Here is a 15,729-nt window from a genome sequence, read left to right on the forward strand (position 1 = left end):
AAATCTGAGATAATGTGCTGTCGGAAAAGAGGAGGCCAAGTACTTGGGCTATGTCTTCGGAAAAGGCAAAATAAAACCACAAGTCAATAAAGTGGAGGCAATCCAGACCTGGCCGCAACCCCACTCCAAGAAGCAAGTAAGAGCGAGAATGGTGGGATATTACCGGCGGTTTATACCAAATTTTACCATCATGGTCGCGCCACTTACGGATCTCCTAAAAGGCACCAGATCAACCATGGTGAAATGGATGGAGGAAACAGGGACTGCGTTTCAACAGTTGAAGTTAGCACTGTGTAAGCTGCCGGTCCTGGTCGCACCAGACTTTAAAAAAGTTTGTGGTCCAGATAGATGCTTCAGAGGTTGGTCTAGGAGCCGTACTCTCTCGAGATAAATGGGGGAAAAACATCCCATTCTCTATCTGAGCCGGAAGCTTTCGTCCTGCGAGAAGAACTCGCAATTGTAGAAAAAGAGTGTTTAGCCATAAAGTGGGCCATAGATGCCCTAGGATATTACCTACTAGGCCGGAAGTTTAAGCTGGTGTTAGACCATGCCTGCCCCATTATGATGGTTGAGGGAAAAGAGGGTTAAAAATGCCAGGTTAACTAGATGGTTCCTAGGTCTTCAAGACTTTAACTTTCACGTGGAGCATAGTCCCAGGAAGTTACACGGGAACGCTGATGCCCTTTCTAGAATTTCCTGTCTGGTATCGGACGCTGCCTAAACCCCTGGCTTTGGGCAGAGGGGGGCAATATGTGACAGAGTTACTGGTGTGATATTCGAGGGGAGGTATGTGTCACTCAGGTTGCTAGCCTGTGACCTGTGCCACTGAGGTTGCTAACCTACAAGATTTCTGCCAGAATGTTATATGCTAGCGGTTAACTCACTTAAAGGGTGTGTTTTTTTGTGAATGGTAAAGAGGGTGGGAAGCCATTCACACTACTTCCCCTCAGGGTGTGGCTGAGCAAGGTTTAAATGCTCAGTCACTATTTTTCCTCTCTGTAGTGTGTGTTTTGGAGAGTGCTGAGACTTCACTGTGCTACCAGGAGCTGGTAAATCCTCGCTGGCTAAAGGACTCTGTTATACTTTATCTTTTGTTTTCCCGTTAACCCCATGAGGGACTGTTGATTTTTATGGGACGCTACTGGAGTTTATGGCACACAATAAACCTGCAGGAAGTTTACCCGTGTGTCCTGTGTATGCTTCTGGAGAGTCGAGCAAGTCGCTTTACCACAGCGGTTAAATTTCGCTTCTTCCAACCACGTAGCCCAAGTATTTTGCCTCTTCCTTTCCTATGGCGCATTTTCTTTGGTTTATGGTAAATCTGGCATTTCTCAATGCATCCAATACTGCCTGGACCTTCTGCAGGTGGGTTCCTCAATCTGGGCTGAAAATCATGATGTCGTCCAAGTACGTGGCAGCGTATTGTTTATGTGAGCCCAGAATTCGGTCCATGGCCCTCTGGAAGGTAGCTGGGGCACCCTGTAATCTGAACGGCATCCTGGTGTATTGAAAACACCCATCGGGTGTAGAGAAGGCCGTGTTCTCCTTGGCCCCTGGGCCAGGCGAATCTGCCAGTACCCTTTTGTTAGGTCCAGCGTAGTGATGTACCTGGCAGACCTCTCAATAAGCTCATCGACCCGGAACATCGGGTAGGCATCAAACTTGGACACATCGTTTAGCTTCCTGTTATCATTACAGAACTGCCATTCTCCGTCCGGCTTGGGCACAAGAACAATCGGGCTGGACCAGCCGCTCTTCAATTCCTCAATTAACGCCCAGGCTCAACATTCTCCTCACCTCCTTGGAGATCACCTCGCAGCGGTCTTCGGGAATTCGATACAGCCTTTGGTTCACCTGTACATGCGGTTCCGTCAGGATCTCATGCTCCATAACTTGCGTACATCCGAGCAATTCTGAGAATAGGTCTTGGTTTGTCTGTAAGAGTTCTCGGCACTGTTGTTTCTGGGCCGGTGACCGTGTCTCTGCTACTGTAACGTCCCCGACCCTGGCTTCAGGATTTGCCTCTAGAGATGGAGCTTCCACTGGTTCCCTGTCTCGCCACGGCTTCAGTAAGTTGATGTAGTAGATCTGGTGCAGCTTCCTTCTACCCGGCTGGTGGACTTTGTAGTTGACTTCACTCAGCTTCTCAACTATTTCATACGGTCCTTGCCACTTAGCCAGGAACTTACTTTCGACCGTGGGCACCAACACCAACACCCGATCTCCAGGGCTGAATTGTCTCAGCCTTGCGGCCCGATTGTAGACCCTCGCCTGAGCTTCTTGTACCTATAGAAGGCTCTCCTTCACGATTGGCATTACCCTTTCGATCCGGTTCTGCATTTGGTCCACATACTCGATGACACTCCGGTGGGGTGTAACCTCTGCTTCCCAGGTCTCCTTTGCAATGTCCAGAAGTCTCCGAGGGTGTCGTCTTTAAGGTCTTGTTGAAATGTTCTACCAGTCTGTCCGTCTGTGTGTGGTATACAGACTTTCAGAGTTGTGTAATTTGGAGAGCCTTACACAATTCTCTCATCACCTTCGACATAAACGGAGTTCCCTGGTCCTTCAGGATCTCCTTTGGCAGACCTGTCCAGGAGAAAATATGTACCAGCTCTCTGGTGATACTTCTGGCAGAGGAATTTCTTAATGGTACCCTTTCGGGATATTGCGTTGCATAGTCCAATACAACCAGAATGTATTAGTGGCCCCAGGCAGACTTCACCAGGGGCCTGTCAAGGTCCATGGCGATCCGGTGAAATGGGTCCTCTATGATAGGTAACAGCACTAGGGGGCTGCGTAAATGGGACACGGGAGCCATTAGCTGACAGGTGGGACAGGATCGGCAGTAGTTCACAATCTTCCGTTGACATCCAGGCCAGTAGAACCTCTGTAGGACCTGCTCCCAAGTCTTATCTACTACTAGATGCCCACCCAAGATGTGAGAATGGGCCAGGCCTAACACTCTACGCCTATAGAGCAGTTGGTGGTGCCGGGACCCTATCACTTCCCATTTTGGGTTAGTGACCCTGTAAAGAAGCTCCCCATTAAGTGAAAAATATGGAAACCTGTTGTCAGCCCCAGCTCCTGAGCAACCCCATTGATCAGACACAATGTCAAATGCAGACTTCAAAGTGAGATCCTGCATCTGCGCAGTAACAAAGTTCCCCCGAGACACCCCCAAGTCTGGAACCTCGTCCTCCGGGGTCACCCCCTCATCTTTGTCCCCCACAAGAACACACAGGGGAAAGTCATCTACCTCTGACTGCGACAGTGATGCATCATGGGGTGACCGGCTCACACACTTGGTACCCCTGCTTTCCGCCATGAGTCCCAAAACAGACTGAAGTCCCGCCCTATTATCACCAGGTGGAACAGTTTCCTAACTACCCGAACCACATGGGACTCAGCTCCACAGTCAGTGTTTATTGTCACTCTGGCAATAGGATAATCCTTTGCGTCCCCTTGTATGCACCGCACACCCACGTTTCTCTCGATAAATTGGTGTGGGAGCGTGGCCCTTATGAGAGTCACCAAGCTCCCGGAGTCCAGGAGTCCTGCTACCAGTACCCCATTAACGGTCACAGGACATGACTGTGGCCCCTCACCGGACTGATAGTCCACACTGCAGACGGGGTAGGCATAGTAGGAACAGCGACGTCCCAGGCTACAGTCCATTTGTTCAGAGGGCAGCAGGCAGCTTCATGTCCTGGACCATGACACCGCCACCAAATAATCTCTCCCGAGGGGACCTTGGCCACCACTGCCCCCGCCCCTTTGGTCCTTGGACGCGCCACCCCCTTTTGGGCGTCAGCCCCCGACTGGGACCCCCAAAATGGAGTGGGCTGCTTTCCCACGGAAACCTCGACCAGTCCGACCAGTTCATCAGCTTTTCCGGAATCACCATGGGCAACCAAGTCTGTACCAACCTCGGTAAGGATTGCACGAATCGATCCATCACTACTCGCTCTATGTTCTATGGCGGGGTAGAAGATTACAGTTGCAGCCATTTTTGCACCAGGTGCAACAGGTCAAACGTTTGGGAGCGTGGCGGTTTCTCGCGGTGATGCACCCGGCGGTGGACGCGCTGTGCCCTGACAGTCATTGTTACCCCCAATCGTGCCAAAATTTCAGTCTATAATTTGGCATACTCTTTGGCATCCTGCAAGGCTAAGATTTACTTAGTTCCTTTTCAGGAAGGTTACTGTGCGTACCCACCTGGAATAATGTTGTGAGCACATATCCTAACCCCCTCCAATTATGTTACCTGTGTCTGTTTATGAGAAGCAGTTTGAGATGTGGCAGGTTCTTTTCTTTTCCTCAGTGCGCTGCTTTTTAGATTCTATTTACTAATCTATTTGCTTTAAATGACGCATCACTTAGTAATCTCTGAGAGTTCCTTTACATTAATACACATTTCCTGTGTCTTATTATTGCAAATAAAGCTGTGTTATTTTGGTCCTTTCAGCTTGTAAATGAAGCCTTTTTCTTCAGTCGCTGTAATTACATTTTAAAGATAAACCGCAGCTTTTTAACATGCTGTCATTTGTAAATTAATGTACTGCTTAAACTCCACAGAGACAGGCAGATGATTGCTAAGGTGTCTTGGTAATGAGCGCTTATAGTTGCTATTTAGTTTTTCTTTTCTTTATTTTTCATAGGAATTTATAAAGTTTAGAAATGTTAATATAAATATATTTTATGATCTATCAATCTAAGGCCCCTATTTATCAAGAAATCTGGCTACAGTAAATTTATCACTAACAATTATTGGCCTTATATGAAGAAGTTGTAACTTTGGTTTACCGACTCAACAGCCCGGTGATAGGTGAACATCGCTGTGTGACCTCCTATCATGTTACATTTCTAATTTTACTATTCATCTAGTACTATTTGTATAAGTCATTGATAAGCCAATTTCTTAAGAGTATCAAACGATTCCCATAAGTGTTTCATAGATAAAGGGGACAGGTCAGAATTTTTACCCCCCCCCCCCCAATCATTTATATGACTCTGTACGTGTAGCTTTTTAAAAGATAAGCCAGTCTATCCCTATAGGACCCCAAAGTGCTTCTCTAGCAGTGAGTAATCGCTTTTTGAAGTTGTCTCGAAGTGCACTGGGGCATAACGAGTCACTTCTTGCTTCTGAACCTTGTGCTGTATTTCTTTACCTAGCATGAATCTCCCTTGACTGACAGGTCAGTAGCCATGTACCAGAACATACAATTTGTCAATCAGCCAGGGGACGGTGCTGCTAGGTAGGGAAATATAGTGTTAGGCTGAGAAGCTAGAAGTGCATTGTCACTTCCCGATGTTCTAAGGGGCTACACATTCGTATTAAAGCAAAAAAAAAACAACCTATAGTATTATGATCTGGAAATGATTTTACAATGCTTAGCAATGACTAAGAGCAGCATTACTGGAAAAACACATTGGAAAGTAGGATTTTTAAATATGTATTAAATAAAGTTTTTGAATTTTTAAGTTTACCCCTGGTGCTGAATATTACGCCTTTTAATTCACTCCTCCCTTGAATTGTCATCAATCTGTGCACCCTCCTAGTATCTTCTCAGCTGTTGGCACAAGAGGACAATTTGTTACTGGTGATCTGACTGCTTCACTTTTTTTTATGTTTATAATAAAACGCTGGCATATTGCAGCTGCTTCATGTCCACTCTGAGTGGCTTTACCCAAAAGAAAAGATTAGTTATCAATCTGTATCAGGGAGAACACTGGAGAGATCACTCAGATCCCACCACTACCACCAATTTGTCAGGGGACGCAACTACGGTGCCTCCAATCGTCAGGACAATTATGCAATTGACTGACGAGTGATGGATGAGGCCGTGGCGGTTTTTCCTACTAGGCCAGTTTTTGGGGAACTCCTAGTGAGCGTATGGTATATACATCTCTGATTCAACCCCATGGAACATATATATACAGTGGGGAAAAAAAGTATTTAGTCAGCCACCAATTGTGCAAGTTCTCCCACTTAAAAAGATGAGAGGCCTGTAATTGACATCATAGGTAGACCTCAACGATGAGAGACAAAATGAGAAAACAAATCCTGAAAATCAATTGTCTGATTTGGAAAGAATTTTTTTTCAAATTTTGGTGGAAAATAAGTATTTGATCACTTACAAACAAGCAAGATTTCTGGCTCTCACAGACCTGTAACTTCTTCTTTAAGAGGCTCCTCTGTCGTCCACTCATTACCTGTAGTACTGGCACCTGTTTGAACTTGTTATCATTATAAAAGACACCTGTCCGCAACCTCAAACAGTCACACTCCAAACTCCACTATGGTGAAGACTAAAGAGGTGTCAAAGTACACCAGAAACAAAATTATAGCCCTGCACCAGGCTGGGAAGACTGAATCTGCAATAGGCAAGCAGCTTGGAGTGAAGAAATGAACTGTGGGAGCAATAATTACAAAATGGAAGACATACAAGACCACTGATAATCTCCCTCGATCTGGGGCTCCACACAAGATCTCACCCTGTGGGGTCAAAATGATCTCAAGAACGGTGAGCAAAAATCCCAGAACCACACGGGGGGACCTAGTGAATAACCTGTAGAGAACTGGGACCAACGTTACACAGGCTACCATCAGTAACACACTACGCCGCCAGGAATTCAGATCCTGCAGTGCCAGACGTGTCCCCCTGCTTAAGCCATTACATGTCCGGACCCATCTAAAGTTTGCTAGAGTGCATTTGGATGATCCAAAAGAGTATTGGGAGAATGTCATATGGTCAGATGAAACCAAAGTAGAACTGTTTGGTAGAAAACAATTCGGCGTGTTTGGAGGAGAAAGAATGCTGAATTGCATCCAAAGAACACCATACCTTCTGTGAAGCATGGGGGTGCCAACATCATGCTTTGGGGCTCTTTCTCTGCCAAGGGACCAGGACGACTGATCTGTGTACATGAAAGAATGAATGGGGCCATGTATCGTGAGATTTTGAGTGCAAACCTCCTTTCATCAGCCAGGGCATTGAAGATGAAACGTGGCTGGGTCTTTCACCATGACATTGATGCCAAGCACACCGCCAGGGCAACGAAGGACTGGCTTTGTAAGAAGCATTTCAAGGTCCTGGAGTGGCCTAGCCAGTCTCAAGATCTAAACCCTATAGAAAACCTTTGGAGGGAGTTGAAAATCCGTGTTGCCCAGCGACAGCCCGAAACATCACTGCCCTAGAGGAGATCTGCATGGAGAAATGGGCCAACATACCAGCAACAGTGTGTGCCAACCTTGTGAAGACTTACAGAAAACGTTTGACCTCTGACATTGCCAGCAAAGGATATATAACAAAATATTGAGATGAACTTTTGTAATTGACCAAATACTTATTTTCCACCAAAATTTGAATTTTTTTTTTTCCAAATCAGACAATGTGATTTTCAGGATTTGTTTTCTCATTTTGTATCTCATAGTTGAAGTCTACCTATTATGTCAATTACTGGCCTCTCTCATCTTTTTAAGTGGGAGAAATTGCACAATTTCCCCACTGTATATGTGTGTGTGTGTATATACAGTACAGACCAAAAGTTTGGACACACCTTCTCATTTAAAGATTTTTCTGTATTTTCATGACTATGAAAATTGTACATTCACACTGAAGGTATCAAAACTATGAATTAACACATGTGGAGTTAAGTACAGTTATATGAAAAAGTTTGGGCACCCCTATTAATCTTAAGCTTAATGTTTTATAAACATTGGTGTTTTTGGAACAGCTATTTCAGTTTGATATATGTAATAACTGTTGGACACAGTAATGTTTCTGCCTTGAAATGAGGTTTATTGTACTAACAGAAAATGTGCAATCTGCATTCAAACAAAATTTGACAGGTGCATAAGTATGGGCACCCTTATCATTTTCTTGTTTTAAATACTCCTACCTACTTTTTACTGACTTACTAAAGCACTTTTTTTGGTTTTGTAACCTCATTGAGCTTTGAACTTCATAGCCAGGTGTATGCAATCATGAGAAAAGCTACTTAAAGTGGCCACTTGCAAGTTGTTCTCCTATTTGAATCTCCTCTGAAGAGTGGCATCATGGGCTCCTCAAAACAACTGTCAAATGATCTGAAAACAAAGATTATTCAACATAGTTGTTCAGGGAAAGGATACAAAAAGCTGTCTCAGAGATTTAACCTGTCAGTTTCCACTGTGAGGAACATAGTAAGGAAATGGAAGAACACAGGGACAGTTCTTGTTAAGGCCAGAAGTGGCAGGCCAAGAAAAACATCAGAAAGGCAGAGAAGAAGAATGGTGAGATCAGTCAAGGACAGTCCTCAGACCACCTCCAGAGAGCTGCAGCATCAACTTCTTGCAGATGGTGTCACTGTGCATCGGTCACCTATACAACGCACTTTGCACAAGGAGAAGCTGTATGGGAGAGTGATGCGAAAGAAGCCGTTTCTGCAAGCACGCCACAAACAGAATCGGCTGAGGTATGCAAAAGCACATTTGGAGACGCCAATTTCTTTTTGGAAGAAGGTCCTGTGGACTGATGAAACCAAGATTGAGTTGTTTGGTCTTACAAAAAGGCATTATTCATGGCGTCAAAAAAACACAGCATTCCAAGAAAAACACTTGCTACCCACAGTAAAATTTGGTGGAGGTTCCATCATGCTTTGGGGCTGTGTGGCCAATGCCGGCACCGGGAATCTTGTTAAAGTTGAGGGACGCATGGATTCCACTCAGTATCAGCAGATTCTTGACAATAATGTTCAAGAATCAGTGATAAAGTTGAAGTTACGCAGGGGATGGATCTTTCAGCAAGACAATGATCCAAAACACCGCTCCAAATCTACTCAGGCATTCATGCAGAGGAACAATTACAATGTTCTGGAATGGCCATCCCAGTCCCCAGACCTGAATATCATTGAACATCTGTGGGATCATTTGAAGAGGGCTGTCCATGCTCGGCGACCATCAAACTTAACTGAACTGGAATTGTTTTGTAAAGAGGAATGGTCAAAAATACCTTCATCCAGGATCCAGGAACTCATTAAAAGCTACAGGAAGCGACTAGAGGCTGTTATTTTTGCAAAAGGAGGATCTACTAAATATTAATGTCACTTTTCTGGTGAGGTGCCCATACTTATGCACCTGTCAAATTTTGTTTGAATGCAGATTGCACATTTTCTGTTAGTACAATAAACCTCATTTCAAGGCAGAAACATTACTGTGTCCAACAGTTATTACATATATCAAACTGAAATAGCTGTTGCAAAAACACCAATTTTAAGAAAACATTAAGCTTAAGATTAATAGGGGTGCCCAAACTTTTTCATATAACTGTATATATATATGTATACACCCCAATACCATCACTGCACTGTCAACTCCACAATAACAAAAGGAACTACTAGCTGCCACCACTAATCTTTTATACAGGTCGATTGGTCACCTGTTACAGGTAGCATAAGGCTTCAGGGGTGCGGTTTACAGGGCAAGAGGAACGGAGTTATTAAATTTTTACATTTTAAATATTTCATTTGGAAAAGTAGGCAGTGTTTATAAAAAATATACAACGATGATACAAAAAGGGAACAAAACAATATGGTATATACAATCACATGGGATAAAATGGATAACAAAAGAAAAAGTACTAAACCTGTTTCACGGAAATGGCTCAGAGCTTAGCAGAGGGAGCACTGACAAAATAAATAATTCCAAACTCTGCTTCTTATTAGATCAAGGTTACGCCTACATACCTTCCCTTGGTAAGCTCATATGGGGGCTAGTCTGGTCGTGCGATGTGCTAGGTCTTTTAGAAGTTTATGAAATCCCTAACTTTCAGGATATCTTCACCCCTTCAGGTCCCAGGCTGGAGATATTGTCATGTTTCTTATCACCGGTTTACCTTTCCATAATGGTGAAACATGACATGGATAGCATCATCCATCTGATTAATGATATTAAGTTGGATGTGTTCAGCAGGCCTTACAGTGATGAGAGTGAATGGGAATGTTCCTCCCTTCGCTTCCACGCCAAAAATCTAGCTGCCATAAATATCGGATTAATGCGAACCCCAATATTCATCACTGATCACTGGCTCCAGTGTCTGAGGCAAGTTCTTTCAATAGAGAAAGCTCTTGCCTCAGAAGTGTTCTCTCTTCCTCTGAGTATGCATATTGTAGTCTTGTTGGCTGCCTCTCAACAGATCCCCTGTCATAATTACCTGTTCATGGCAGGAGGTCCTATTTCAATGGAGGTTGAAGTGTCAGCTCTTTCTCAATTACCCAGTTATAATTAATCCCATATGTTCAATGTGAGGGTGATATGTCCCCTCTGTGGAGATGTCTTTATGGATTTTGCAATTTTTCTCCACGACACTCTGCATGTGTATGAAGGGCTCCAGCACATGATTGTATTAAAGGGGTTGGACACTACTTGGATAACTCCTTCTTAAATGCCCGAGGCCTCCAAATTAAATAAAAAAAGCTTATACTCACTTCCTGCATTGGCACCATTTCAGTGATGTTGGCATTGGGTCTAATGGTGCTCACATGACATTGTTATGTAGCAATTACTATTCAGTCAAATTGGACATGTGCTATGTGGAATACTGATGAGCAGCAGGCAATCAGTGACCGCTGATTAGCTGCAGTGCTCACGTGACATAACAATGTCGCGCAATCTTCGGAAGACCCAGCGCCGGCATTGCTGGAATTGTCGGTATGGGAAGGGAGTATGAGCTTTTCTTATTTTACTCAGGAGACTCGGGCATTTAATAATAGGTTGTCTAAGTAGTAGGCAACCCCCTTTAAAACTTATATAAAGTGTAATACAGCAGCCATAGATGTCTTTTAATCCTTACTCTACTGTATGAAATGGTGGCATACATGTTTTTTTCGCTTTGGTTTCCATGTAACACCTAGAGAGAAAACGATGTGCCACAGGGAGCCCTGCTAGTAAAGAGCTATATACAAAATCTCATGTCTCCAAATCTCATAGTGCAGCTGTTTGGTAAGTTTTTTTAACATTTTTACAAGAATTGAGAGTAAGTTGTAGGTAGTTTAAATTTTCCACACACCCTATATGAAGAAGCATGCCCTGCTCATTAAGACTTCTGGACCACAAGGGACCAAAGGGCTGACATTTAGTGACAGTGAATGAAGCAATGTTTTGCACCAATCGTTCAAGGTAGGAGTGGAGGCCAGATATACTTATAATATGACTGGTATAACCTCTTCTAGAATGTATATGCCTTTTTTTTTTATCTTTCTTATGTTCTAACATTTCTTTTTTTGTAAAATATTAAACCCTCCTTCAAAAGATGCATTTTTGTTTGATGTCCTGATATTGATTAATCCTATTGGGGCATATGGATACCATAGATGTAGATGAGTTTGAGGAAGAACAATACATTGTTAATCCAGTTTCTAAAAATATAGGAATAAGTTAAAACGACCGGAATTTTTAACGTTATTCCTTAGACTGCGTAGATTCTCTAGTGGATCTCCCGGTCTTTGTATAAAAGTAGCCAGCAGTCAACTGCTACAGCTGATAAGTGGCCACTGGGACCATGTGTCCTACTTACTGACATCATAGCTTAGCCCTGGGCCTTGATGCCAGTAAACGGTTTCATATGACCGCTGTGGCCACCAAATGGCTGTAGTAAGGCTAAAGTAGAGGAAGGGAAGACCACAGAGCGCCTGCAGGAGATTAAAGAAATAATGACTTTTATCTGTTTAATAACATTTGCTGCTGTTTTTATTTTCTTTTAGAATATAGGAATCGGATTAACATAATTTGCAGCACTATTTTATAAAATGTATCTACACCAGTTCTTGATTAATACAAATAGAATTCAGAAATTACCTTGATTAGGTGGTCTGCGGTGCTAGGGTCCTATCTGCTAGAAGGCTTGGACTTCATAGTGTCGCTTGTTCCTTAACATCATTTTATGAAGTATAGTAGTTGGTTCAATTAATTTGTGTTTGGAACCCCTTCAAGCCACTTTTTATTTAGCTTGAAGGGGTTCCAAATGGAAAGATGTCTGCACAAGTAAACACAAATGTGGAAAACAACAAGGAGTCTTGCTTACAGGATGAGTCAAATGGTTCTAGTTTGTAATTAATGTGAAACAGAAGCTATAACCTCATATTCCAGCTACATTTTAGGCAAACACACAGACAGCCATCGTACATTCCAGCAGTACACTACTCGTCCATGCTCGGGGTTAGTTTGCATGGCTCCCATTTTCTGTAGCTATGTTCAGATGTTCTGTCAGACACATGGCTTTGTTAGAATCCCAATACCACAAACTAATTACGATTCTTTTTAGAAACATCTGTTTATAACGTCTTTCACTTCAGTGTATCTGACATCAATATGTTCCAGCTTAGCAGCACTGGCATCATGATGAATGGGCTAAACTTGGAAGTTGGAATCCTGAAGTCTGAATTGCATAAAAAGACCAGAGAGATGCAGGACCTGGAAGCCCAAATCCAACAGCAGAAAGAGAGTCTACACAGGGCGAGTGACAAACTGAAGGACACAAAAAGAGCTGCTGCAAACAAGGTAATTGGTGCAAGCACAGTGTTTTTGCTCTCTGAAAAGGTGAAATGGATCCCCTTCATGACCCTGTCCTTCCAGCCAGAACATGTTCTACAACTTGAATTTGGGGTTCAAAAAAGGCTTGCATTATCTAATATTACAACTTGTCCCCATGTAGACAGCTTTGGCACTCTCGTTGTCCAATGTTTAAAGGTTACCTATCATTTACAAAAGATAGTTATATATTCTATGGACAGCAAGGTGTTGCTGATTGGTAAAGTTCTGTGCTCTGAGACTGTCACCGATTGCTCAAAACACCACTTTGAAGTTTGCAACTCCTGCAGGAGTGGTGCACAGGCTCAGTAGGAAATGTAATCTTAGCTGCTTTGGTCTGGCATCCAGTCCTGTCTTCTATGCCCTACCAGGGCAGTATTATCGTACTTTTGTGGTCTGCATTCCCAGCCTTGGGATTCTTGGCGCCTTTTGAGCTTACTAGGCCCCTAGACATCATAATGTGCCTCGCTCTAGTAAGCGCATGAGGCACTCTGGATGCCAAGATTGCTACTGAGCCCTTAAACCCCTCTGTGCACCCAGTCTTGCATGAGCTGTACACTTCACAGCAGTATTTTGAGTGACTGAAAGGCTCAGGAGCTAGACCCCCATAAATTAGCAGCACTTTGCAAGCCATATGAAAAGTTTTTGCAAATTAGAAATACCCTTAATATCATTTATTGTGCATATATTTCGCTGAATATTAAGAAAAGTAATCATTGCATAGTGCCTTGAAAAAGTATTCATACCCCATGAACTTGACCACATTTTTTCACATTACCCCAACAAACTTATTGTATTGGGATTTTATGTGATATACCAACATGAATTGCCTTCTTTTCATGTTTCACTGTGAGCACTGTTCCCATCGATTTGGGCAATCACTGTAATGCCACAACCACCATGGCTGTGGCATTACAGTGAGTGGCAGACAATCCCTGCATGATTGGTGCTCTAAAGATCACTAGCCGGGAGAGCCACGGCCAGTCCGTGCATTGCAGTCCGAGATCAGACCAAAATCCATGGATGTGTGCATGAGCCCACAATGTTCTAATTGCTGTCTCCATTCTACGGAAGTTGAAGGTTAATCAAATATGCTAATTAATATTCTCAGTGCACCCTTGGCATTACCAAGATGCTGCTTGCACCTTTCCGCCCTCTGGTTTTGTATGAATCACCTCCCCCACTGGTTATTGCTGGCGTTGGCATGCCTGGAGCAAGTGCTGTCTTCATAGAAAGTGCTTGACATATGAATCTCACTCATGAAATTTTCTGCTATAACTAGAAGATTTAGCTTATATTTGGAGCAAAGGTCCCTAAACATTACCATTAGTTAGGAAAGACTTATCTTGAAGGTTTTTTCAGATAAAGTTTATACTTTTAAAAAGGTTTTCCAGTGTCCGGTTCTCCAGCGCTGTGTAAAAATAATAAAATCGTGTTATACTCACTCTCTTCGGGTCCAGCACTGGCTCTCTGCCCTTGTTTCATTCTCCGTAACATCAGTGCAGATGTGCGCTATACTTGTGACTTCACCGCTGCAGTCAAAGCAGAGTTTGGAGCAGTGGAACAGAGCCAGCTGTGGACCCAGGGAGGGTGAGTACCATCTCAGTCACACATTACATGGGTGAACCAGCTCTAGTGCTCCTTTCCCACTTGTCATTAGGTCTTCAGATTTATCGTTTGGTTTATTTAGATTTGTTGAATTTTTTTTTTTTTGCTCCTTTTTTTTTGATGGACCCATTGACTTGCAGCCAGGTGCGATCTAAATTGGGCATGCTGCATTTTTTTTTTTTCCTTGGACGTGCTCAGTTCGAGGAAAAAAAATCAGACATGTATGGCCCCATAGAATAACATTGATCTGAGTGCAATCCGATCCGAAAATACGGCTGTCTGCACGAGCCTTTATGCAGGTCTTCCATGATATTACAGATGTGCTAAATGAATCGATTTTAGTCACTGTGCAATCAATAGATTTTGTGAGACATATTGTACTCGTCACTTTACTTGCAATCTCACTCACCTTAGACATCTGCTCACGTTTTAGGGCCTTCTTTAGGCATTTAGCTTTAATCTTTTCATATTTGCTAGACTTGGATACGTCGTTGGATTAAAAATCAGGACATCGGCACAATCCTCATTTTAGGTTTATTTTATTATGTTAATTGTTTGCTGTTGTTGATTCTTACTTGATGGAAGAGACAAGAAACAAGTGATCCTTTTTTCGGTAGATGCACACTTTCCGGTTTACCGGGCTTGTCTTGACCCTCACCTTACTTGTTGACTCTTCCAGGAAGTTAGGAGAGCATTGAGAAAGATGAGTACACAGTGTACTGCTTCAGAGCATTGCTTCTTGATTTCTTCCCCGCTCACAGGACATTTTTAGATGTGAAGAATATTTTTCTTTCAAAGTCATATAACCAATTTTCACTGCAGTGTTATTTCTTGGAATTAGGGAAGTTTAGTTCAATTTGCAAGACTACAGTGCCTCTGAGTAATTTGGAGATGTGATACAAAACCTCTGTTGCATGTGATCTTTCCATGACCCCCCTTTACCAAGAACTTTTTACACACCGCCACTGCCAAGGAGGGGGTGATGAGTTTCTCCAGTTTGCAACAAATTAGATCTGCTCTTTGCTATGTCTTTTGAGTAGATAGTTACCATAATTGCACTTAAATTGGTTTCAGAAAAAAACAGATGTTACCTTTATAAAATCATTTTCATTTGTCGGACTGTAATTTGAAAAAAAAAAAAAAAAAAAAAAAACTTGATGTTCTTATTTTTCTTTCCTGGCTTCTGTCCAGATGAAGAATGAAATTGACAGAGACACAACTCTTAACCAAAATTGCTTGTGCTGATATATGTATCTGTGCATATCATATGCTATCTTTATACTGGCACCCTGTGGTCGTTAAATCCTGACTTGGCATTCATGCAAAATACAGTAGTTACGTACATAAAGGGAATCTGTCACCAGATTTTTGCTACCTAATCTGAGAGCAGAATAATGTCAGGGGGCAGAGACCATGATTTTGCGATGTGTCACATACAGGGCTGCATAGCGTCGTTTTTATATAATCACTGTTTGATCAGCCCGAGATTATTACTCGGACTACTTTGCTTGCAACCAGGTAACCAGATAATCCAAACATGCCCCTACCACTGA

At 42.9% G+C, this 15,729-nt stretch overlaps 1 protein-coding gene across 2 annotated transcripts in view; it reads left to right on the forward strand.

The window, feature by feature from the left end:
- The window catches only part of LOC141264476 (uncharacterized), a 497,614-nt gene that overhangs the window by 9,910 nt on the left and 471,975 nt on the right, over nt 1–15,729 (forward strand). For both annotated transcript variants that reach the window (XM_073676751.1, XM_073676752.1), the window contains exon 2: nt 12,359–12,538. In XM_073676751.1, coding sequence (XP_073532852.1) covers nt 12,377–12,538 — 162 coding nt within the window. In that variant the 5' untranslated portion in view covers nt 12,359–12,376. The remainder of the gene's footprint in view (nt 1–12,358; nt 12,539–15,729) is intronic.

The sequence above is a fragment of the Phyllobates terribilis genome, unplaced genomic scaffold (genome assembly GCF_046119375.1).
Source record: "Phyllobates terribilis strain yellow unplaced genomic scaffold, ASM4611937v1 Scaffold_4__5_contigs__length_816908805, whole genome shotgun sequence".
NCBI classification, from domain to species: domain Eukaryota; kingdom Metazoa; phylum Chordata; class Amphibia; order Anura; family Dendrobatidae; genus Phyllobates; species Phyllobates terribilis.